At 35.2% G+C, this 26,390-nt stretch overlaps 1 protein-coding gene across 8 annotated transcripts in view; it reads left to right on the plus strand.

The window, feature by feature from the left end:
- The window catches only part of NAB1 (NGFI-A binding protein 1), a 58,803-nt gene that overhangs the window by 11,442 nt on the left and 20,971 nt on the right, over positions 1 to 26,390 (plus strand). For all 8 annotated transcript variants that reach the window (XR_005218789.1, XM_037849462.1, XM_037849464.1 and 5 more), the window contains 2 exons: positions 15,716 to 15,849; positions 18,252 to 18,303. Coding sequence is in view for 7 of the 8 variants with exons in the window: in XM_037849462.1 (XP_037705390.1) it covers positions 15,716 to 15,849; positions 18,252 to 18,303 (186 nt within the window). In the remaining variant the exon portion in view is untranslated. The remainder of the gene's footprint in view (positions 1 to 15,715; positions 15,850 to 18,251; positions 18,304 to 26,390) is intronic.

A 26,390-nucleotide genomic window follows, 5' to 3' on the forward strand; every position in this document is an offset into this window, starting at 1 on the left:
TGTAAGCAGTGAAAGCATAGCAACTTTGCATTGGTAAGATAGTTTATCTTTTTTAATTAAGACAGAAAATAGGATTTTAAATATAACTATTCATTTAGAAAAATGTTTTGTAGAAATAACTAGAACTTAAAGCAATTTTCAGCTAGCACAGAAAACAAAATTATGTTTGATAAAATGTTGGAAGAATTATTACTGCTTTGAACATTGTTTTGTTTTGACATTTGGCATTAAAATTCTTGTTTTATCTTTGTTGCATTCTACCCAGAAATAGTCTAAGTACAAGGAGTGTGTGTGTGTGCATGTGTATGTATTGTTTTTTTTCGTTTTATTCCTTTTCTCCTCTTATCCATTTGGCCAACACATCGTTTTTCAAGATTCAGATAAGGCATGAGCTGAAGCCCCTTCCTGAGATCTTATAGGATTTCTCCCCAATACAATGACGTTTTCTTTCCTTTCCTTTCCATTTTTACCCCTATATACACTGCTGTCATAGTACTTTCAACGCTTTCTTGTACATTTTGTATACCAGTTTGTTCCTTGCATTATGCTCTGGGGTTTCTTCAAGGCAGATTTAATGTCTCATTCATCTTAATATCCCGAGTCTGTTGTACCTAATAAATGCTTGGAAAATAAGTGTATTTTCAAAAATTAAAAAGAATATGTCATACCTGGTTTTTATAGCCATTTATTCTTTTTTTTTTTTGAAATAAATTCAAAGTTATAGGAACAGTTGCAAAAACAATACTAACCCCATACAAAGAATTCCATCATACCCTGACCCCACTCCTCCGATAGCTCAATCCACCAACTTTAACATGCTGTCACATCGCTATTTCTTTCCCTCCCTCCCTATCTATCATCCATCATCTATTGCTCTGTCTTCTGAACATATGAGAGCTAGCTGCACACATCCTTGAACATACACTGTAATTCATGTATACACTTCCCATGAACAAGAACATTCTTTTATGCAATCCCGTTAAGCGCAGCTAAGAAGTACAACAGGTTCAACAATGATACAAAGCTTACATTCTTTATTTCCTTTACCTTATGTCTCAACTGTGTCCCTTTGAGCCACCTGTCCTCTATCCTCTAATTCCATCCAAGTTCATCCTTGGCATTCAATCATCTATTTAGACTTTTTTTTTTTTTTTAGTTGTGGGAACATATATACAGCCTAAATCTTCCCATTCCACCCCCTCCCTAGCCTTCCATTAGTGGGATTAATCACCTTTAGAATGTTGTAATGCTCTTTCCCACCATCCATTACTAGAAATTTCCCTTCACCTCAAACAGCAACTCCACCCTCATTTCTTAACTCCCATTCCACCATCCCCCATTTCTCTTAACCCAAACTCTACAATTCATCTCTATGGTTACATTCTCTGATAGTTTCTTTGTGTTTGCTGTGGGGGTTAAAATTAACCTCTTATATCCATAACAATCTTGTTTTTCTTTGATACCACCTCCACTTCAATAGGATACATAAACTATGTTCCTATACTCCTCCATTTCCCTACCTTTATATAGTTGTCTAAAATTACATATTTTACATTGAGTTCAAAACTACTGATTTGTCATTAGGGTTTGTGTAATTTATATCATGTAGGAAGTAAATAGTGGAGTTACAGTTCAAGAATTATTGACTTCTATTTGTATTCCATTGTGGTTGGAGAATGTGCTTTGAATATATTCCTTTTTTTTTTTCTTTAATTTCTTGAGGCTTGTTTTATGTCCCAGCTTATAGTCCCTTCTGGAGAAAGATCTGTGATCACTAGAGAAAAATGAGTATCCTAGTGCTTTGGGATGTAAGGTATTATATATTTCTGTTAAAATTCTCTATATCTCTTTCTCCTTTCTTTGTTTCTCTGTTGGTAGGGTTCCCTTTAGAATCTGAAGTAGGGCAGGTCTTTTATTGGCAGAGTCTCTCAGCATTTGTTTGTCTGTGAAAAATTTAAGCTCTCCCTTGAATTTGAAGGAGAGTTTTGCTGGATAAAGTATTCTTGGTTGGAAATTTTTCTCTCTCAGTATTTTAAATATGTCATGCCACTGCCTTCTCGCCTCCATGGTGGCCACTGAATAGTCACAACTTAGTCTTATGTTGTTTCCTTTGTATGTGGTGAATTGCTTTTCTCTTGCTGCTTTCAGAACTTGCTCCTCCTCTTCAGTATTTGACAATCTGATCAGAATATGTCTTGGAGTGGGTTTATTTGGATTTATTCTATTTGGAGTTCACTGGGCATTTATGCTTTGTGTATTTATATTGTGTAGAAGGTTTGGGAAGTTTTCCCCAACAATTTCTTTGAATACTCTTTCTAGACCTTTACCCTTCTCTTCCCCTTCTGGGACACCAATGAGTCTTAAGTTTGGATGTTTTATTTTATCTATCATTTCCCTGAGATCCATTTCGATTTTTTTATTTTTTTCTCCATTCTTTCTTTTGTTCTTTCATTTTCTGTTCTGTGGACTTCTAGGACACTGAGACGTTGTTCAGCTTCCTCTAGTCTTGTATTGTGAATATCCAGAGTCTTTTTAATTTGGCCAACAGTTTCTTTTATTTCCACAAGATCTTCTATTTTTTTATTGAGCCTTGCAATGTCTTCTTTATGTTCTTCTAGGGTCTTCTTTATGTAGCTTATATCCTGGGCCATGGTCTTCTTGATGACCTTTAAATCCTTTGCCATGCTTTCGTTCCTCGATTGTATTTCTTTGATTAATTCTGCGAGGAACTTCGTTTCTTCTGATAACTTGATTTGTGTGTTTGGAGTTGGATTCTCCATATCGTCTGGTTTTATCATATGCATTGAGATTTTCTGTTGTTTTTGGCCTCTTGGCATTTGCTCTGCTCGACAGGGTCCTTTTAATTTGTAAAAAAAAAAAAAAAAAAACCTATCTAATTTTTCAGAAACACTGTTTGGTGACATACACTTTCTCTAACTAACTGGCAGATGGCGTTTCTGAGTCACCTATACCTCTCAAGTCAGTTCTCCACCTTGTCCCCACGTTATATGGGGAAACGATTCATGTGGGATCCAGCCAGAGAACTCAGCCTGGGTGTGTTGCTGGAGCTGTCCGCCCTGAATGCGGGGCGCTTGTACTGGTGGTCAGGGAGGAAGGACAGCCTCAATATTCAAATCCCCCCGGTTCCCGGAGATTCGAGGCCGCCGCAAGAGTCCAAGCCTTTATTTCATTTCAGCCCCAGCCCCTCTCTCTCGATGTCCCACAAACCACCGGACTTGGCGTAGTGTCTCTGGGATCTCCGAGCAGGTCCCCCTGCCCAGCTGTGGTCCTCCAGGACCTCTGCTGAGGTAATGCTGTGCTACATCATCACCGCACGCCATCCCTCAAGGGAAGCCCCAGGCCACCGGGCCGAGCCGGCTCGCTTTCAGCCTTATGTAAAAATGGCCGAACGGGGCGTCTCCACAACCCTCTCCTCGCACAGTTCCTCCTTCCCAGCTCTGGGACAACTGGCGGGGCTCTGGGCTGTGGGCATGGCCCCAGGCAGGAGTTTATCCAGCCCTCCCGGAAGCAAGCTGCTAGCCACAGGGATTCTTTCGGCTTTTGGCTCTCCGCTCCGTTCCCCCGCCCCCAGGGATATCTGCAGCGGGCTATCTTCCAGGCCAGACACCGAGAGGCCGGCCCAGCCCCCTCTTGCTGTGTTTTACTGCGTGTTTCCCACAATTGCACCTGCAGCCGATTGCATCTGCAGCCGCTCCTGGCTTTTCCCCTTTTTTCTTTTTTTTTTTTTAATTAAAAGAGCCCGTTGGTCTCCAGATGCCAAACCCTGGCTTCCCCGGATCGCCGCGCGGCTGCGGGACTTCCAGCCAGCTTACTCACTCGTTTCAGAATGCAGACTCTCAGTTTCACCAAGTATACAGCCACTGGGAACTAGCAGATCTCATCCAGCTGGCACATCGCTGTAACCAGTATTCTGGGTCACTCTCTGGTCCTTATCTAGTGTTTTCCACAGAGGTGTTCCTTAGCCCTGTCTCACCTAGCCGCCATCTTGGTTTCTCAGCCATTTATTCTTTAGAAGGAAGAAATAAATCCTCTTTGAAAAATGTTAAGATTGATTGCATTATTTCATGTTCAACATCAGATCTTTCCCCCTTTCACTTGTACTTTAACTTTAAAAAGAAAATCTGCTCATTGTAAAAGTATTCAGTCATTACCAAGGATGTGAAGTAACTTAATCTGTAAACTTTCAGATACTTTTCTCTTCATATACAAATATAGGATCATGTTTTGTGTACTTTCTCCAGATTCTTTTGTTGCTGTTACTTAATAGTATATTCACAATACAAGATGCTATTAGATGCCTTTTCAGGTCAGTACACAAATGAGTTGCATTGTATTTCATGGTATAAATGTGCCATTATCTTAATCATTCACTTTTTCATGTTCATGTAGATTGTTTCCAGTTTTTTGATATTACATATTGTGCTACATGAACATTATTATATACACTTTAAAGACTTAGGTGTGTGTTTCTATAGAATGAATTTCAACATAAAAAATTGTGGGATCAAAAAATATGTAGGTTTACCACATTTCTCTGGCCATTTCATTTTTGACAAGGATACCATGTATACTCAATGGGGAAAGAACAGTATCTTCAACAAATAGTGTTAGAAAACTGGACATCCACATGCAAAAGAATAAAAATGGACCCCTACCTCACACCATATACAAAAATTAACTCAAATGTATTAATGATCTAAATATAAGAACTAAAGCTGTAAAACTCTTAGAAGAAAGCAGGGGAAGCATTAAGCAGTCAACTCTTAGACAATACACCAAAAACATGAACAACAACAAAATAGGTAAATGGGACTTCATCAAAATTAAACCTTTTTTGCATCAAAGGACATTACTGAGAAAGTGAAAAGACAACCAACAGAATAGGAATACTATTTGGAAACTATATGTCTGATAAGGGTTTAATATCCAGAATAGATAGAGAACTCCTACAATTCAACAACAAAAAGATAACCCAATTTTAAAATGGGCAAAGGATTTGAATAGACATTTCTCCAAAGAAGATATACAGTTAGCCAGAAAGTACACGAAAAAGTTGCTCAATATTGTTATCCATTAGAGAAATAACAAATCAAAACCACAGTGAGATACTACCTCACATCTATGAGAGTGGCTATTATAAAAAAAGAAAGAGAGAGTGGGAGGGAGGGAGAGAAAGAAAGAAAATAATGAGCTGACAAGGTTGTGGAGAAATAGAACATTTGTACATTTTGATGGGACTGTAAAATGGTACACCTGCTGTGGAAAACAGTTTAGTGGTTCCTCAAAAAGTTAAACATAGAATTACCACATGACCTGGCAGTACCCCACTTCTAGGGGTTGAAATTAATTACCCCTAGAATTGAAAGCAGGGACTCAAGTAGATATTTGTACAGCTAAGTTAATAGTAGCATTATTCACAGTAGCCAAAATGTGGAAGCAACCCAAGTGTCCATGGACAGATGAATGGATAAACAAAGTGTGGTATATATTGGAATATTACTTGGCTATAAAAGGAATGAAGTTCTGATACATGCTATAATATGGATGAACCTTGAAGACATCATAATTTAATAAAATAAGCCAGACACAAAAGGGCAGATATATATGATCCCACTTATATAAAATAACTATAATAAGCAAACTCTATTAAATAGACAGAAAGTAGAATACGGATTACCAGGGGCAGGGAGAATGGGGAATTAATACATAATGGCTGCAGAGCCTCTGTTTGGGGTGATGGGATGGTTTCAGTAACAGAAGGTGGTGATGGTAGGATACCGTGATTAATGCCACTGAAATATATGCTTGGGAGTGGTTGAAATGAGGATTTTACATTGTATGTGTGGTATCACAATTTAGAAAAGAGAGAGCAAGAGAGACTGAAGAGACAGTGACAGTTAAATGCATGATCTTGGACTAGGTCTAATTATGGAAGATCAAATGCCCAGAAGGACATTATTGAGACAATTGAAAAAAATTGGAATATAGACTATGCTTTATTAAGTTATTATTGAAGTTCTAAGTTGAAGTTCTTGAACTTGATAATTATATTTAGTATGTTTACATAAGTGAAGACCCTTGTTGTTAGAAATATATATATGGAAATATTAAATGTAAAGGAGCATGCTGTATGCAACTTCCTCAGAAAGGTTTAGAAGATAGCTAGCTAGCTAGCTAGGCTAGCTAGATATAACAAATGTGGCAAAATGTTAAAAGTTGGTAAATCTGGGTGGGGATGTATATTGGAGTTCTCTGTATGGGTTTTGTATTGTGTTTACAACTATCCTGTAAGTTTGAAATTGTTTCAGAATGAAATTTTTTTAAAAAAAATGTAGGTTTAACATCATAATAGTTAACTGCCTTCTAAAAAAGCTACAAATTACACTTCCACTATCATTATATGCAAGTGTCCATTTTTCCACACACTTGTTAATATTGGATTTTATCATTCTTTTTCATCTTTGCCAGTCCAAGAAAAGTTTCATTGCTTTTAAATTTACTTTCCTTAGTGAGGATGAATATATTCTCTTGCGTTTAAAAGGCACCCAATTTTACGTTCATATCCTTTGTTTTAACGTTGGGATTCTTTATGGTACGTTAATTGACTAAATAATAACATTTATAATTTACAAATATTAACCCTTTGTTTTATGTTCTAAACATTTTCCGAGGTCATTTGTCCTTTGACTTAGCAGAGTGTTTTGCTATGTGGAAGTTTAATTTTACATAATCATCTGTATTGATCTTGTCCTGTATGATTTCATTGGTCTAATTCTCTGTTCCTTCACCAATATAGAGTTATTTTAATTGCTATACCTTTGTAACATGTTTTGGTATCTGTAAAACCAAGAACCCCTTCCTTAGTGTTTTTTGCAGGTTTTGTGGGTTTTTAGCTAATCTGATGCATTTATCCTTCCAAATGAAATTTTATATGCATTTATCAAGTTCCCACAAAATTTCTGTTGGTATTTTCATTGGAAATGCCTTAAATATATAGGTTAATTTGGAGAAAACTGACATTTTTACAATAATGAGACTCTCCCTATGGGAGTATGGTATATGTATTTATTTATTTAGGTCTTTCATATTCCTCAGTAATTTTATAGTTCTTTTCACAGGTTATGCACATTTCCTAATAGGTCAAATACTGTCTGTTATATGTGTGTATATTAAATATCTGTATTATATAATATTTATGTTATTTGTATAGAATGTGCAGATTTATAGGCTATAAAAGATAAGCTTGTAAATGATATTTTGTTCCCCATTATTTTTAGTAGCTATTTCTGGCAGATTTTTGTATCTTAAACTTGTTTTATCAATTTCATCATCTTATATTTTTAAATAAATGATACTAGGTATGAATGGATGCTGGAGTTTAAAATCAGGTAATTGGATAGCAGAATGACTTACAGTAAATCTGTGCTTCAGTCTATTTTGGGCATGTCCTTTTGCAATTGTTGTTTTGTGTTATTGATGCCATGTAATAACTCAGGGTAATGTGAGGAGATCTAGAATACATTCTTAGCCTTAAAATTCAGGTGCACTTTGACACTTTTTTGTTACCTACGAACCATAAAGGAATCCACTTAAAGATTATTATGTCTGTCATTAATAGAAAATACAGGCAATGTGTTGTCAATTTTAGTTTCATGCTTTAATGTAGTTTTCATATTATTTTTAAAACATAGCAGATGCAACACAAAGTAAGTCAAAAGGCCTGTATTTTCATCAAAGAAAAAGTATTTTAAAGAGATTAGTAAATCCAATCAACTGCAGTTTTTTTTTAAATACTATCCTACTTTAAAATATATCCAAAAAGAATTTTCCACACTTGGTTTTTGCTGAGGGGCTCTTTGTTTCTTTAGATAAATAGGTATACAGTATTTGAGTAATGAGACCTTTGTGGGTTTCCCAAAATAAGGGAACACTCAAAATAAATGTCATTGGGCTGAGATGTGAGGGTGGGGTCTTCAAAAAATGTGGCATGTATTCAAAACCTAACTTAGACCACTGGTTACTTGTAACTCAAGTTTATTTGATCTGTTCCAAAACTATAGTTTAAGATAGAAGTTTATGATCAGGAAACTTTTTTCAAGCTAGTAACCATCTGTTCTAGTTTGCTAATGCTGCCAGAATGCAAAACACCAAAAATGGATTGGCTTTTATAAAAGGGGGTTTGTTTGGTTACACAGTTACAGTCTTAAGGCCATAAAGTGTCCAAGATAGCACATCAGCAATCGGGTACCTTCACGGGAGGATGGCCAATGGTGTCCGGAAAACCTCTCTTAGCTGGGAAGGCACATGGCTGGTGTCTGCTCCAAAGTTCTGGTTTCAAAATGGCTTTCTCCCAGGACTTTCCTCTCTGGGCTGCAGTTCCTCAAAATTAGCTTCTCCAGAGTAAGAGTCTGCTTTCAATGGCTGTCTTCAAACTGTCTCTGATCCACAGCTCCTGTGCTTTCTTCCAAGTGTCCCTCTTGGCTGTAGCTCCTCTTCAAAACATCACTCACAGCTGCACTGAGTTCCCTCTGCCCATCAGCTCATTTATATGGCTCCACTGATCAAGGCCCACCCTAAATGGGTGGGGTCATGCCTCCATAGAAATATCCAATCAGAGTCATCACCCACAGCTGGGTGGGACGCATCTCCAAAGAAACACTCAAAGAAATCTAATCAAAACTGATAACGTCTGCCCACACAAGATTACATCAAAGATAATGGCGTTTGGGGGGGCACAATACATTCAAACTGGCACACCATCCAAGAGCTTGGAGGAAATTATCAAATTCCAAGGAAATTAAAAGAAAGAAAATATTATCAAGGGTAGCTTTTAGGTACTATGGTAACTTTGCATTTTTTCCACTTCACTATTTAAAATCAGAAAAGATTTTGAGTTTTCCTAAATTCCTAAGATTAAAGAGTGTTACTTGTCTGTCTTCAGTTCCCAAACAAGGAAATACATGATTTGTTTTTAATTCACTGTTGGCAGTATTTCTGAATTTTCTTCATATAAAACCCTTGTGGATGCCATTCTGTTAGTTTTTTAAGACATAGAGCTAAGTGTAGGCCAGTAGTGGATAAAAATCAGGAAATTACACCTGAAATTTTTCTTCCTTGTAAGCAGTTTTATACTTGTTTACAAATTTATTAGTATAGTAAATAATTATGAAGTGAATCATTGTTAAGTACTTTTTATTTTTAGCTAAAGAACCAGTGATGGTGTCACAGCTGGCTAGGTCTGGCCTAGTTTATAGGGGTCAGACCATGGAGATAGTGTGAGGGGCTGAGGCTTAGAACCACTCTGGTTGTTGATGGCGGCAGATGCTAGAGGATAAACCCAGAAGCAGTACTAGAAAGAAGTTCGAGCAGCCAGAATGTTCTATCTGTCCAAGGTGTGTTCGCAGACAATAGGTGTTAATCTAGGGGAAGTGTGTGTGTCAGATCTTAACATCAATAAATTATAAGGAGAAGTAAGTTAAAAGTTGGGAATAGCAAGGCCACAGAGAATGTAGGAACTTGTAATATTTAGAAATAAAAGTAGATAGACAACTTGGCATTACAGAGTCTTTGTCAGCAGGTAGCAACTCCCAGCCAGAGAACTGTGAAACTCAAATACAGGAATGGGAAAGGGGATGTGGGGTAAAGCTAAGACAGAGGGGCAATGCTATGGGAGCTGGGGTACTAAGCAGATTACCAGAATAAGAACCCAGGTCCATAGAGTAAACGATGCCAAGCTTAGGTCAGTTTCTGTTAGTGTTGAGAACTCAGAATTGAGTGTTTCTGAACATTCTCAGCTTGGGGAGAGGAGGAATGCTGAATCCGGGAACCCCTCAGACCCGAGCACATTTATCAGTGAGACCTGATGCTTTTATTTTGAACCCTCAACTTAGATGGACAGATTTCAGCATGTAATACGTGGTGGGGGAAATAGTGAAAATTTCCTCCTAATGGTTTTTTAAAATGGTTTATAGGACCATTAAGGTAGTCTTATTTCTTTAAGTTACAGTTTTTTAAGAATATGTCTGTTTCATCTAAGCTTTCAAATTCACTGGCATAAAATTGTTTATAATTTTTAAAACCTATTGTTTATATATGTTCTCTCTTTTTTTCCCTGATCAGATACACCACAGGTTTGTCAGTTTTATCAGTCTTTTTCAGGGGTCCACAAACTACAGTCTGCATGCCAAATCTGGCCCACTGCCTGGTTTTGTAACTACACTTTTATTGGAACACAGTCACACCCATTTTCTTAGGTATGTTGATTTGTGGCTGCTTTTGAGCTACATTGACAGAGTTGAGTACTTGCAACATAGAATGTTTAGCCTGTGACGCCTACAGCATTTACTGTCTAACCTTTTACAGGAAAAAGCTTGCCAGTCCCTAGTCTTTTTGAAGAAGCAACTTATGGGGCTTAGTTGATATTCTTAGTTGTGCACCGTGTTTCTGTGTGTTTGTTTTGTTTATCTCCTGCTCTCTCAGTTTATTTTATTGTTCTTTTCTAACTTAGATTGGTTGCTTAGTTTATTAATGTTCAGCCATCTTTTTCTAATGTAAGCATTTAAGGCTATAAATTCTCACTAGATATTTATTTAGCTTTATTCCTAAAGTTTTTACAAGGTTATTATTTTTCAATTCTAATGATTTCTTTTTTTCATTTATGATTTCTTCTCTGAACTATGAGTGATTTACAAGTCTTTCTTCATTTCCAAATAAGAGAGTGTTTTTTTCCTAATGATACCTAACTGAATTACACTGTTGTCAGAGAATGTGGTTTGCATGATGCCAACCCTTTAAAATTTGGGGGGATTTTAGTTACAACCCAGTATGTGGCCAGTGTTTATATGTGCTTAGGGAAACAGTCTTCTACATCTTTGTGGAATGCTTTTTATATGCCTGCTTTAACAAGCTTATTAACTCTAGTATTCAGAGTTTCTGTAGTCTTACTTTTTTTTATTTTTTTAATCTGCTTGATCTATGAGTAACTAAGTTGTGTGTTAAAATTTCCCGTGGTGATTGTCTGTTTCTCTTATTATGCCATAATCATATTAATCTTTAATAAAACATTTTGCTTTCAGCCTTTCTGAATCTTTATGTTTTAGAAATATCTCTTGTAAATGCCATTAGGTGGATTTTTAAAAATCCAGCCTGGTGTTCTTTGTCTTTTAACTGGAACATTGGGTCCATTTACATTTATTATAATGACTCATAATTGGATTTATTTGCATTTTTTAAAAATATCTTTTTCTTCCACCTTATATTTTAGACTTGCCATTTGGGATAGTGTCCTTCTGCCCATAGTGTATCATTTAGAATTCCTTCTCCACCCCACTGGAAAATATCTTTGTTTTTCCCTCGTTCTTAAATAACTCTTGCTCTGAGTATAAAATTATAGTTTTCCCTTAGTACATTCAAAATATTTCATTGGCTTTTGGCTTTTATTGTTGTGTTTAGAGATTAGCATTTACTCTATTATTTCTTGGCTGCTTTTGAAATCTCTTTGCCTCTGCCCTAATTTCTTTCTCTTCTGAATTCTCAATTTTTCTTGATTTTTACTGCATTGTTCTTCATTCATGTTTTCAAATCCATTTATTTCTTTAAGTGAAGTCTTTGAGGATGTTTCTGCTGGCTTTCACTTAGGATGCCCTTTCTTTGGATGTTTTCTTATTTCTGTTTGTGAGCTCATATGTCTTGGAACTTTACATGTGGGAGTGTTTTGAGGCCTGGGAAGATTGTGAGTTCCCTTAGAGATTATTCACCCTCTGCTGCTACCAGGCATCTAGGGATGTTCCTATTCCAGGACTCCTTGAAATTAAATTCTCAGCCCATTTAGCATGAATCAAGACTGAAGATCCATGTTAGGAGGACTGATTTGGGGTTATGAAATCTCAAGAGAGTATCTTCCCTTCCTTTGCACTCAGCGCCAGGTTCTAGACAGGTAGTTTTCCTTGCATTCCCCTGGTATGACATATATATTTCTAATTCAGCCTTATATTGCCAGTATATAGTGCTTTAGGTTTTCACCTTTATGGCAGAGGGGTTCTGGACTTTGCCTCTTTTTCCTTCTGACACTCCCTGACCCCACAGGGCTGTGAAAACTGAAGCTCAAGTTCATTTGGTTAGCACCTGCCTGGGTACTCCCCTGAGTTACTGTCTTCATTTGTATTGGCCAGAATAGTCCTTAACTCTTGCCAGCTCATTGATACACTTAAGATTATGTTTTTTTCCTCCTGTTTTATCCAGCATTTTTAGTTTTTTTTTTGTCAGTTAAAAGCCTGGCATGGTATCTGTTCCTCCCTAGTGCTGGAAATGAATGTCCTGATTCCCTATAACACAGCATTCATACAGTGTTTTTATACCAATAATACTTAATCAAAAGCCACAATCATTTGTTAAATATTATAATTTTGACAAACTATAAAGAAAGTTTTTTTTTTTTTGGTAGAATCAGTAAACCATTCTTCTGGAGAATAAAGATAACTTCAGTGAGTCCAGTTTTTAAGTCTAGTTATAAGTGATAGTAAAACAAATTTTAGTAAATATTTTACATGAAGGTATGAATGGAATTTTGGTATTTGGGGGCATGAAAAAAGGAAGTGGAGGAAGTAAACCAGTAAGGGAGAATGTATTGTTACTTTATGCTTCTCTAACAAAGTTAGAATTTTTAAAAAGCCAACATGGTACTTCATTGAGCAACTACTGATTTGGAGAATTTGTGTCATTTTTACTTTTTAAATATATTTTAAGTTATTGATTTGTTAACGATTAATGTCTTAGGGGTCATGGAATCCAATTAACACTGAGAGAACACACATTTCTGAGGGGGAGGCTTATGAATTGGTTTCTTATTACAACTTGTGGTAAGCTATATTGTTACTCCAGTCTCTGTTTTTCTACCAGAAGGCTCCCTGAGGACCTGGAGAGTTCGATCTATTTTTTTTGGTTTGTGGGAACCTGAATTCAGTAACAATGAATGTTTATGGTTGTTGTTCTTGGTTTCTGGTAGGAAGATGGAAGGAATAGTAGGACATTGTTTCCAGTTTATGTTGAAAAATTATTTTCTGTTGGTTGTACAGAAGCTGGTACCTATGAAGTGTTGTCAGTTAAAATATATTACTCATTATCAGAAGTTCTCCGTATTGTAATAAAGTCCATATTGAGTACATAAAAGAAACAGCTAAAGGAAAGCAACTTGAGAAGGCTCTTTAAGATCATTGTAGCTACTGCCGTTCTAAAATAGAAGTTAATTTGTTTAGGAAATCATTTTTTAAAGTATATTTCACTTTTAGCTCCAACAACATTAGACCTTTCAAAAGTACTTAGGTGAGAAATTGATCTATGGATGATTCTTTCAGAGGAAGGAAGAAGGCTGAAAATAAATTTTTCCTCTAATTATGCTTTCATATTCAGCTATAGGTTTTTTGATAGAACTGAACTTATTATTATAACCTTGTTAACAGTAGCCAAATTATTTGTTTCTGAACAAACCAGTGTAAACCACAGTTGGAAATTTGGAGAGCAGGATGTTAGATACCCATATCACACTTATCTACTGTCTGTGTCACACTGTATACAGTAACATATTCTAGATAGATAGAATAGTTGAATGAAAAAAGTAGAACTATTAGAATGAATTATATGAGAACATTTTTGTATTATTAGGGTGGGAAAGGTATTTCTGTGCATGCATCCAAGGCAAAAACTGTAAGGTTAATGGCAAACTGGAGAGACAGCGCTGCATGTGATAGAGTTAATGTTCTTAATACATAAAGAATTCTTGAAGTCCATAAAAAAATTGAAATAGTACAATAGAAGAAACGCAAATTCCATGAGCAAGCTGATTTTAAAATAAGTTAAGAACATAAGAAAAAAGGTGGTTTTATAGTCAAATAAATGTAACCAGATTTAAAATACATCAAATTGGTAAAGCTTTTAAAAGTTAAAGTCAGTATTGGTTCAGATTCTGGGCAGTGGGCTCTTTATATATTTGGGGTGGCATTATGATTTGGAACAACTTTTCTGTAATTTGGTAGAATATATCGCCTCCTTAAAAAAGTATGATCTAATGAGTCAATTTGTAGGAAATTGTTCCAAGGAAATAATTGGATATATGTACAAAGGTACACATTTAAGAGTGCTCTTCATAGCTTTTTTGTAGTACATGAAAAACTAAAGGTAGGTCAGTGTCCAAAATAAGGTTAATTTAATATATTGTTCTTTCCTACAGTGGAATATTATATGTAGTAAAAATGATAAAAAGAATATGTAAATTCATATTGCGTATCCAGCTCATACCAGATGCTGGTGTAAACAAGGACAGCTTCTGCCTTCACACGTATTACATGGTAAAAAATTATATATATATATATATATATGGCATACATTAAGTGAAAAAAGGGCAAATTACAAATCTGTATACACTTTATGATCCCATTTTTTATATGAATATATACTTCATGTGTTTACATGTTATGGAAATTTTGGAAGAATATACACTGGAATATTAATAGTCATTATTCTGGATGGAAGGATTGCATATTGCATTTCTTTTTTGTTTCTCTATTTTCAAAATTTTGAAATAATTATGGTTAAAAGAGGAATGTCTAGATAGGGAAAAAGGGTGAATACCTGATTTCTTATGAAAGGAAAACCAGAACTAACACTAGTGAACAACTTTGTGTCTGGTGTGTCTTCACATTTACTTCATTTTGCATCCTTATGTGGTGGTAGTAGTATTATCTCATTTTACCTCTGAGAAAACTGAGGCTCTGAAATTTTTTGCTTTCCGAGAGTCACACAGCTGTGCGTGATGGAGCAGGACTGATCTCAGGTCAGTTCACTGTCAAATCCCATTCTCTTTTTGTTGTCAATCATGCCTGACTGCGTATGTTTCTTGCTTTTTTAAAAAGTCTGATCTACCAGTTGGCAGTTCCTTTACATCTGTTTAAATTGACAAAATTATGTGACAAAAAATATTTTCTAATTTATTATCCAATTACAAGTTTTGAGTTTGGGGTATCATTTGCTGTTTTAAATTTTAGTATAAGGTTTTTTTTGTCAATAGCAACTATGAATATTGGCATTATTTAACAGTTGTTGAATCCTGAAAAAGTAGAATTAGATGAATCTTAGAGATTTAGTAACTCTTAAGACTCGATTTTCCAGTATAGTCTTAATTAGTGATTAAGTCTGTTTTTTAGTAAGTGATGTGATAAATGTTTTAACTAAAATGATTTAATTCCATTTCCATTCCTTTTTTAGAATTTTCATGTTGGTTCACAAATTGAAATAAAATATTTGTCAGAGCCTGTACAGTCACTTTAATTAGAAACATATGGTCACCATATTATTTGGTCATCATCAGGTAAAACAATCCCTTGATTGAGATGCAGAAAAATTTTTTACTGTTTTTTTCCTTATTGTCCACAACCTCTTACCTAACCAAAAATAAATAAAATATATAAATAAATAAAACCAAGATGAGTATTTTGGTTAGTTTGAGTTCTGAGTTTTGAGATGACTTGATTTTCTTCTGAAATTTTTTATTAGGAATAATTAGGAATAAAGATCAGATTTTTATAAATTTTGGTTTCATTGTATAATTATGTGACATTTTAATATTCTTAAATGAAACATTTTACATATTGATGAAATCAAACTGTTTACAATATTTTAAAACTTTATTATGGATATCCAGCTCACTGTTAATGAAGCGGCTGCCCAGCTCTGTGTGAAGGATAATGCCCTGCTGACGAGAAGAGATGAACTTTTTGCCCTGGCCAGGCAGATTTCTCGAGAAGTCACCTATAAATATACTTACAGAACCACTAAGTAAGTGTTTAACTAACTGGCAGTATTTCTGTATTGCATGATAGAAGTAGAGTTTGAAACACCATCCATTGATAGGATTTAAGCATTTCAGAAAAAGTAGAAGTGTGCTTATAGTTCTAAATTCTAATATGAAACAGTACCGTGACTTTTAAAAACACTGACTTTTCAAAACATTGCTAAAGTGATTTTTGTTGTTTGGTTTTATTCCCTGCAGTTTTTCTCTCTTTTAAAAGACACAGCTCCCTAGCACTATGGTATCATTCTGGTAGTGGTTTTAGACATTCTTACACAGGTTTTGGTTTTGGTTGTGATGATGGAATTTAGTCACTCAGCACTTACGGACTTGTATACACACTAACTACATGAACTTATTGAACTCTCATTTTTAAATATCTAACAAGATTAGCTGGCTATATAAAAAAAACTCCACTGACCAGTATTTAAGGGGAACTTGGAAGGTAATTTTATTACTGGCAGAATGTGAAACATGAGTTTGAAATTTAAAAAAATAAAAAATGTTGAAAAATAATGGTGTTTTCAAAGTTTATTGTAAACATACCTTCTTATCCTTATTGCGCCCTAAGCACTGATTACAAGTATAGGACGATTTTGATTCTGTTCACCTGGTTCCACTTGAACCCTAATTTCCAGGGCACCACCTCTTCTCCAAGTCGATGCAGAGGACCACTTGCTTTAGAGTAACCCTGGATGCTTACTGAAAATGAAAATTCACATCTTGAGTACCTTTCTCAGCCCTAATGAATTTCAGTATCTGAGCATGGCATCTCAGAATCTGAATTTTCACAAGCATTCCAGATGATTCTTGTGTATACTCAAGTTTGGAAACCACTGCTCTGTCTAGGTGATTATTTCTTGTCTTCACCATTATTTTCCCTAATTCTGCTCTACCTTGAATGCCTAAGTACTTACAAACTAACAATATATGAGTCAAATTACATAGACTAAATGAACAGGGTAAGAATATGCAGGAACTTTATGGAATTATTTACACGATGGAGTTTGGGTTTTTTTTTTTGGAATTGGGTAATCATGATTTGATTTAGTGATTTTTTTTTTTTTTTTCTTTTCCTCACTGTATTATACAAAAAAATTTTTCTGGGTACTTTATTTAAATAATATTCTTTAATCAAAGTAATACATATACATGAGTTAAGAATTCACATAGTTCACAATGTTCCCCTGCTCCACCCCTTCCCATTTAAGTAGCACACCTCAGAGGCAGTCACTTTCAACAATTTTTAATTGTTTCTTCTAGTATTTAACTTTGTATTTCTTTTTTAAAAATTTTAAAATTAAAGGTATTTTAAGATGTAACACTTTTACACAATTTAGAAACCAAACTATGTAAAAAGGTGTAATACAGAGAAGCTGTCTTTTACCTGTTCCTCTTGCGATATAGGTAGGTAGGTTAGTTTCTTTTTCATCCTTCCAGTTTTTGTTTATGCATATGCAAATACAAACATGTTCTCATTTTCACCTGTTTTTTTAAACAAAAGGTAGCATACATCTACATTGTATTATAATTTGCTTTCATTTTTCTTACCATACCTTGGAGATCTTTCTAGATTGGTACATTAAAATTGTCCTCATTTTTTACTGATGTGTACCGTGATTTAACCAGCATCCTGAGATTGGTACTTGAGTTGTTTCCAATGTTTAGTCATTACAAATAAGTACCATAGTAAATAACCCATATATATCATTTTTTGTTGATTCTGAGATACACTTTTTTTTTCATGTTAACATCTCTGAAATTGGGATACAACTTAAAATTGATGACTTGTCGTCTTTTAATTGGCAGTAATGTTTCATAGTGGTACATGAAATAACGTTGTGTCTTATAATTAATGGAGTATGCCTCTTCATATATGTGTGGGTATCACTTTGGGATCAATTCCCAGCAAAGGGATTGCTGGGTCAAGGGTAAATGCATCTGTAATGTTGGTAGAGAGACAAAATGCATTTTTTAAAAAATCTAATGTAGCCTTAATCATTCAGGCTAAATGGTCATTTTATCATAAATTATTCCTATTGAATCATAAAAAGATCTTGGAATGCAACTCTTGATTTTTATTCTTTTTCAGTATGTGATAATCATTAAATATGTACTGAATACTTTTTGGGGGAATTCTTAGGTAGTGGCCTTTTAAAATGTGTAATATAAATGTGTCTGTGTATTCCTGTAATAATAATTTGGTAGTGATGAAAAGCCTCTTTTTCGTTATTTTAACGTTCATTATGAAGGGATCTTATTTCTGGGGTCAGAGTTATATGTCTTAGTGGAGGGTTATAGATTGAGATGCTTTTAGAATATAGTTTGTTACCTTCTCAAGTTTTTCTCTTCCTGCCCATCCTTAACCCTTCACCCTCCTTCCTCCCAGGTCAAAATGTGGAGAAAGAGATGAATTATCCCCGAAGAGAATTAAAGTAGAGGTATGATCATGTATTTTATATTTCTTTTGCTAACAATGGTTGCTTCTATTTTAAGATCATTAAAAATAATGTAAAATCTTACAAGTTCAGACTAGTGAAAAATGTGAATTGTAGACTCTTAAAAACAGTGTAGAATTTTTGTTACTTTGAAGTACCTATAGAATTTGAACTAGGATAATTTCTTATAAGGAAACAATAATGACTAGATTAATGTCCAATCAGTATATCCAAGGTTGATTTGTAAATAGATGTTTCTTATTTACTTAAAACACTACTAGTTAAATTATTCTTTTTTTATAATCTTATTTAAATCATTAGTCATCTTATCAAATATGTTCAGAGGAGCTAAGTTTTAGTCTTTTTATGTTAACTTTCTGGAGGGAGGTGACAATTCAGTAGCTGCAAATCATGGAAACTTACTGTATCTAAAGCCTGTGTTAGAGGATCATGGCTGAGACTGCCCTTCTGATTTTAGACCTGCAGGTGTTAAGGTGGGAAGTGAGAAAGGAAAATGTGCTTTTCTTAGGGCTCTAAGAAATACAGAATGGTTTCAGAAGTACTATTTCTTAATTTGGACTGAATATATTTTTCAAGACCAGTCCACAGCAGGGTAGAAATTTGAAGTCAAGGTGCTCCCTCCTTCCTTTCTTTTTATCTTGGGCAGGAGGTGGGAGTCAGTGCTTTTTACCATCCCATTATTTAGTTTTAAGTTAAAATAACTAAATTATGCTTAACTACCCTAAATTTCCATCATCAAATTATACTTACTAAGCATAAGCATAGGATAAAAACATAAATCCTTTTCTTGCTTAAATCTTCCAGTGGATTTCTTCTGTACTTGGCATAAAATCCAAACTTTTAACTGAGGTGTCTTAACACCCTACATGACCTGACTCCAGCTTGCATCTCTATAATTTCATCTTCTACCACCCTTCACCATTCTTACTATGTTGTTGCTATAATGACCAACTTTTTGTTCCTGGAACATGCCAAACTCATTTGTGCCTCAGCACTCACTGCTTGTTCCTTCCACATTCCGTTACCTTTCTCTAGAGCTTAACACGGTTCAAGTCACAACTGAATATTTTCCTTGACCTTCTACCTCCCTTTCTAAAGGGTCACGCTCACTCCAAAATCACACTCAAGCACATTCTCCTTGTTTGTTTTGTTTGTTTTCACAGCACTTATCACTCTCTGAAACTATTATAAATTTGCTTTTAATTTATTATTTTTCTGCCTCATTAGATGAGAATAGAGTTCTTATCTGTTTATTCACAACTTTATACTTAGTTTTTTTTGCACTTTTTTAAAAAATTTTAAACTTTCAATTCTGAAATATTTTCAAACTTAACAAAACAGTTACAAAAATATTACAGGCCCCATAAAGAGAACTCCAACATATCCCTATCCTCCCAGATACCCAAATCCACCATTTTTAACATTTTGTCACATTTGCCGTATCATTCGACCTGTCAGTCTATCCATCTGTCTGTCAGTCCATTTTCTGAACATGTAGGTTGTACACATCATGCTCCTTAAACACTTAATACTACTATGTACATTTCCTAAGGACAAAGATATTCACTTATATATCTGCCTTATGGGAGGTTATCAAGTTTAAGAAATTTAACAGTGATATATAGCTTACAGTCTATATTCCATTTTTCTCATGTGTCCCCATAATGTCCTTTTGAGCCTTCTCTCCTTCCTTATTAGATCCCATGCAAGATCATAGGATTATGTATTGCCTTCTATTGTCTCTTTATTTGGTCTGCCTTTTTTTTTTATTGTGGGAACATATATACAACATAAACTTTCCTATCTCAACCACTCCAAAGCATACATTTAATGAGACTGATCACATTCACTACATTGCAGAGTCCTCACCACCTTCCATTACCAAAATGTCTTCTTCCCAATCAGAAATCCTATACTCATTTTGCATTAACGCCTCATTGCCTCCTGCCCCCATCCTTGGCAGCCTGTGCTCTAATTTCTGTCTCTTTGAATGTATTCTCTGATATTTTCTTTGCAGTTACCATGGGGCTTAAAATTAAATCCTAAATCTGTAACAATCTTGTTTGCTTTGATACAATTTTAGTTCAGGAGTATAAACAAACTATGTTTTTATACCCCTCTGTTCCCCATCTCTAGGTAGTTCTTGTCACAAATTGTATATTTATACATTATGAATCCAAAACCACTGATTTTTCATTACATGTTATGCATTTGCCTTTTAGATCTTGTAGGACATTAAAAAAAAGTAGAGTTACAACCAAAAATATAATAATACTGGCATTTGTATTTATTCATGTTGTTACTCTTACCCCTAATATTTTTATTTCTTCTTGCAGTTTCCATATTATCTATTGTCCTTTCCTTTCAACCTGCTGAATGCTCATTAGCATCTCTTCAACTCCTGGTGATGCAGTCCCCTCAGCTTTTGTTAATCTGGGCCTGTCTTAATCTCTCCCTCATTTTTGAAAGACAGTTTTGCCAGACATAGAATTCTTGGTTGCTTTCAGCACTTATTTTGCTTTTAGCACTTTAATAGGTCATGCCACTGCCTTCTTGAATCCATGGTTTCTGATGAGAAATCAGCACTTAATTTTATTGAGGTTCCCTTATACGTGACATGTTGGTTCTCTCTTGGCTTTCAGAATTCTCTCTTTATCTTTGGCATTTGGCAGTTTGATTATAATATGCCATGATGTGGGTCTACTTGGGTTAATTCTCTTTGGAGTTCATTGAGCATCTTGGGTGTTTATACTCATGTCTTGTTAAACTTGGGAAGTTTTCAGCCATTATTTCTTTGAATATTCTCTCTGTCCCTTTCTCACTCTTTTCTCCTTCTGGAACTCCTGCGATGTGTATTATTGGTGGACTTGATGGTGTCTCACAGGTTCCTCACGCTCAGTCCACTTTTCTTCATTTTATTCCTTCTGCTTCTCAGACTGGATGATTTCAATTTTCTCATCGTCAAATTCTCTGATCCTTTCCTCTGCCAGCTCCAATCTGCTTTTGAACCCCTCTAGGGAATTTTAAATTTCTGTTTCTGTTGTCTTCATCTCTGTTTGGTTTAATTTCCATTTTCCTATTGATATTCTCTTTGTGTTCATCTGTTGTTTTCCTGATTTGCATTGGTTCTTTGTCCATGTTTTCCTTTAGAACTTTGAGCATATGTAGGACCATTCTAAAAAAGTCTTGGGTCTAATATGCCCCAGCTGTGGTCCTCCTCATTGATGGTTTCTAATGCTTTAAACTTTTCCTTTGCCTCCTGTTTCTTTGTGTATTGTATTGCCTTTTGTTGAAACTCGGGCATTTTGATATTTTTATGTGTTATCATTGGAATTTTAGACTCTGAGGTGTCAGTTCCTTAAGCTTATATCTAGCTAATGTTATGACAGAGCTTTCCCTGAATGCCAGGAGCTAACAACAATAACAAGAGAACTCAGACAGAAAGAAAATCCCTTTCCCAGTCTTTGCAGATTGACTTGTGTGAAGGTTCTCCTTCAGAACTTCTCCATATAATGAATTTGGAGAATAGCTCCAGGTCAAAGCATAGGGATCCTCCCTGATTTTTTCTGTGCATACATCTTATCTTGGGTATGTGCTTGTGGCCCTAGGAATTTCCCCATTTACATGGTTCCAGATGTTCCCTCCTCTGAAGGAAAAGTTTTCTCCTGGTCCCAGGTACTGGACTATGTATCCTACAGCCAGCAATCCCTTACTCCAGATCTATTTGATTGCTCTCCCATAGCATTCTGTAGAAGAGCTTTGTGAGCTGCCTGCTACATACAGGACAAGTTCTAGGATAGCAAGTTCTTTAGGCCACCACAAGACAGATTTTGCCAGAAATACTTGCTCCCAGTATGTGCAAAGGTTTACTCTGCTCCATCTGGAACTGGGACCCGGGATCTGCACTGGGAGTGTGGACTAGTTCCACACTGAGCCAGTAAGGAGTGGGGGAGGGGTCCGCCAGGGCACCAGAGATCCTCTTGCTTTTTAGTTGCCTTTTCTTGATTTGGTGCTTGCTCTGTTACTGCAGTCCTTTAAATGTTTTCTGGAGCTTTCAGAAAGATGTTTCTGCCAGTTCTTACTGATTGTTCAAAGCCTTTGTGGGAAGATGGGGCCCTGAAGCATCTTGATCAGGGATGGTGGCTTACACTTTTAAAGGCACTTAATAAAATCTGTTGGATGAAATAAAAATGGCTATAGATAAACATCTTGCACTACTAAAAACTTTAGTCTAAAGCAGTGGTTCTCAAGGAAGAGAAGTATTTTGTCCAAAAAGGGCACATTTTTAAAAAATTCTGCTTATATTTGTAATCTTGGACCCCCCCAGTTATTTTGCATTAATATTTAAGATGGATTAGTTTCAGATACTATTCAAAAAATTTGCTGTGTCTAGAAGACCACATTGAAAGATAGTCTAAGTAATGGAATAGTTTTATCTTATTGTACTTCAAGATGATGAGTAAGAGAGGATTCCTGTGGATTTTGTTGTTAGTGACTGCCACTGAAAAGGAAGACAGATATACATAGAGGATGCCATGAAGTCATGTGCCATTGGAGGATTTAAAAGAAAGAAGGTACAAAACCTACCTAGTGGCCAGGAAAAATAGTCAGGTGCTAGGCTTCTCTTTTTCATGACTAGCTCTTGTGATCACAGTTAAGGCTGCTTTCACATTTAAAACCCACTTTTCTTTTTTGTCTTGCCCTAGAGATCAACTATTGAACATTGAAACTTTTGATCGTAGTTTCACAGACTGTTTGACTTGCAGGTTTTCTCTGGTTAGGCTGTATTGATAAAGCTTTCCGCCTCTTTCAGGGGTTCTGATCTAAAATTTAGGCAAATTGTTTCTTGTATCCATTACAGTGTTTTGAGTTTCTTTTTAAATAGCTTGAAGTGTTGGATTATAGCATTAAATGTGACCCTTCTATTCCTTTAAGTATATTCCACTTGAGATAATTGAATGATAGTTCTATTTGATTAGTTTTTTGTTTTACTGGAGTTCAGAAAGCCATATGAAAAGTTCTGGATTCAGAATTAAGATCATCAGTGATTCTGTTTCCTTGAATAACAGTTCTAACCCTTTCTAAATAAGATGACCAACAAATCAGCCCCAAGCTTCTGTAAATGTGTTTATAGACCTTAAACTCTTAATTTTGTTTCCCAGAAAAAAAATATGGACTTCAGCTTTGAACTTAGAACAGTGGTTTGTTTTTTTTGGTTGTTGATTTGGTTTTTTTGTTTTTGTTTTTGTTTTTTGTTTGTTTGCTTTTCTTCCAAATGATAGATTTATTGGTGTTACTGGATGTTTCATTTCTGCACAATTTTGTATGCAAAGGATGTTTTCCTAAAACCAACTATAAGATATCATAAGCAGTTATGTTTCTTTATAAAGAACAAACATTCAGTATCATTCTACTTTAGTTTTCTAATGTTTTTAGAAGAGTTCAGAAAATGTTACAATGCTGCCCAGTTCAGCAGTGATTTAGTATTTTCTGATCAGTAAACTCCCAAAGTATTTATTTATGCAGGGACACCCACAGTATGACTGGTGGATCTTTTTATTTATGATTTATCTCACACAATCAGTGATAGAATCATTACTCTCTCTGCCCAGTGTCTTCCTTGGTTTTAGTTTTTAAGACCCTAAACCACATACATGGGACCTCTAAGACAAAAGTGAACACTAGTCTAAAGTAGAATTTCACCTGACTCATGGTATAACAAGAAATAATTGTATCTCTACTTATAGATGAGAAAATATAACACATCATTCAGAGCATTTATTATAATGCTGTACAGGCCCAAGATGGGAATATTTTTAAATATATATGTTCTCATATCCTATAGTATCATTGCCTTCTGAATTTTGGGAGAAAGTTAGCCATATTCTGCTTAAAAGTCAGTACAATTGCATGTTGTTTTCCAACTAAGAGCTGTCTATTTCCCTTTGGCTCCAGTCTCTCATTACTTTTTTTTTTTTTAATTCAGTTTTATTGAAATATATTCACATACCGTACAATCATCCATGGTATACAATCGACTGTTCACAGTACGATCGTATAGTTATGCGTTCATCACCACAATGTTGTTTTGTTTTTAATTTTGCTTTAATTTTGCTTAGTTTTTTAAAAAGCACTTGTATATTGCACATCATCAATATCTCTTCAAAGTATATGTATGTGTCATATGTGTATGTGTATACCCACACATGTATATAGTGTTATCCTTTACAGAATGTGTAGTATTGGGCAAATATTGTCCAAATCTATAGCAATGTACTCTAAGTCCAATTTGAAATACTGGAGCTGTTCATTTGGTGTGGAAGCTGATACTGAAATAGTTAGTATTGGCTGTAAAGGGTTGCAACTCCCTTAGGAATACCTTTCACCAGTGTAATAGTTAGTAGTAGCAGTATTAATTCAGCAGCTACTTGTTGAATATTGTCAGGGGTGAGATTTTGCAAGAAGCACAATATGGAATCCAAAAGAAAGAAGTTATTGTCCCTGCTCTCAAGGATCTCTCCTTAATTGCAGTTAAATACTATTAAGTACTAATACTTGCCACATTTCACTTTAATAGTAGTTATTACAGAGGAATTAGTAAGTATTATGACTGTTTGCATGTACTTCCTATGTAACTACAGAGGAGAGAAGAATGTCTGGCTTGAGAAACTTAGGAGAGGTTCCATTGTGGAAGTATCATTTGAGCTGGATTTTAAAAGAAGGGTAGGATTTCAGAAGGTGGGAATATGGGCTGGGAGGTGACATAAAGATAGATTAGCATGGGGAAAGGCACAGAGATAAGAAAATCCTAGATGTTACTTCATGTGGTTCCGCTGGAGCTAACCACATCCTGGGTTCCTGGGGTTGGTGATCCAGGTGTGGACAATCAGGTCGTCATTTAGCCTGGCTGGAGTGACTGGTTCTGGATTGGGCATGTGATCCAGTTAGAGACAACCAGAATTTCAGCTGAAGCAATTAGGAGAGCAATTCTTTACTCTGACTTGAACTTTGAAGGATATATGCCTGGATCTACTTGATGCCTCTTAATTAAGCCAACACAAGGGAAAGCATAGTCAAAAATAATGGTGAGATCTTGTGGTGGACGATGTCTGTGATTAACTGTACAAACATGAAAAAGTTCTTTCATGAACTAGAAAAATGTAAGACACTATTGCAGGGAGTTGATAATAGAGAGGTATATGGGGAAAATGTACCTATTCCAAACTATGGACTATAGTAACAATTATTTTAAGTTCTTTCATCAACAGTAACAAATGTATCACACCAATAGTATGGGTCAATAATAGGGGAGGAGAAGGGGTGTGGGAGGATAAGATGTATGGGAGGATTTGGGTTTTCTTTTTTATTTTTATTTTTATTTATTTTCCGGCATAATGAAAATGTTCTAAAATTGATCGTGGGGATGTATGCACAACTATGTGATGATACTATGAGTCAATGATTGTATACTTCAGATGGTTTGTATGATGTGTGAATACATCTCAGTAAAATTGCATTTTAAAAAATAATAATGGTGTGAGATTTCTGACAACATTGTTGGAACCCCTGTACCCAGCCATATCTGAACTCTACAAGTGACTGTTCGGTTTTGGGAGTCGATAAATTCCTTTTCTTGCTCAGAAAAAAAAAAAGAAAATACTAGATGTGTTTAGAGAACAATGAATAGACCGGTTTGTCCAGAATAAGTGACTGACACAAAGGACCTCATTAAATAAAACCAGAAAGATTTTAGAATTCTTTTAAGACTTTTTGTCCTATTTTGTTTAAATATTCTTTTGTGATTCTTAGGCTAATAATTCTCTATTAAAGTAAATAATGATAACCTTAAGCTTAGCCCATTGTAAAGTATCGTAGATTCCTAATTACGAGAGTGAATTATTGAGTTTTTCTCTTTTCATCTTTATTTTTCCAAAATGCTTGATAATATCCAATAAGCATATATGCCAAGTTGCTTTTTTCCATCTTAAAAAGATAACTTTTACAACAAAAAATGTTAATGTCCCATAGATAAAATAGATATGATGTAAAAATAATCGAACATGGAAAGA

Source organism: Choloepus didactylus, chromosome 9 (assembly GCF_015220235.1).
Source record: "Choloepus didactylus isolate mChoDid1 chromosome 9, mChoDid1.pri, whole genome shotgun sequence".
NCBI classification, from domain to species: domain Eukaryota; kingdom Metazoa; phylum Chordata; class Mammalia; order Pilosa; family Megalonychidae; genus Choloepus; species Choloepus didactylus.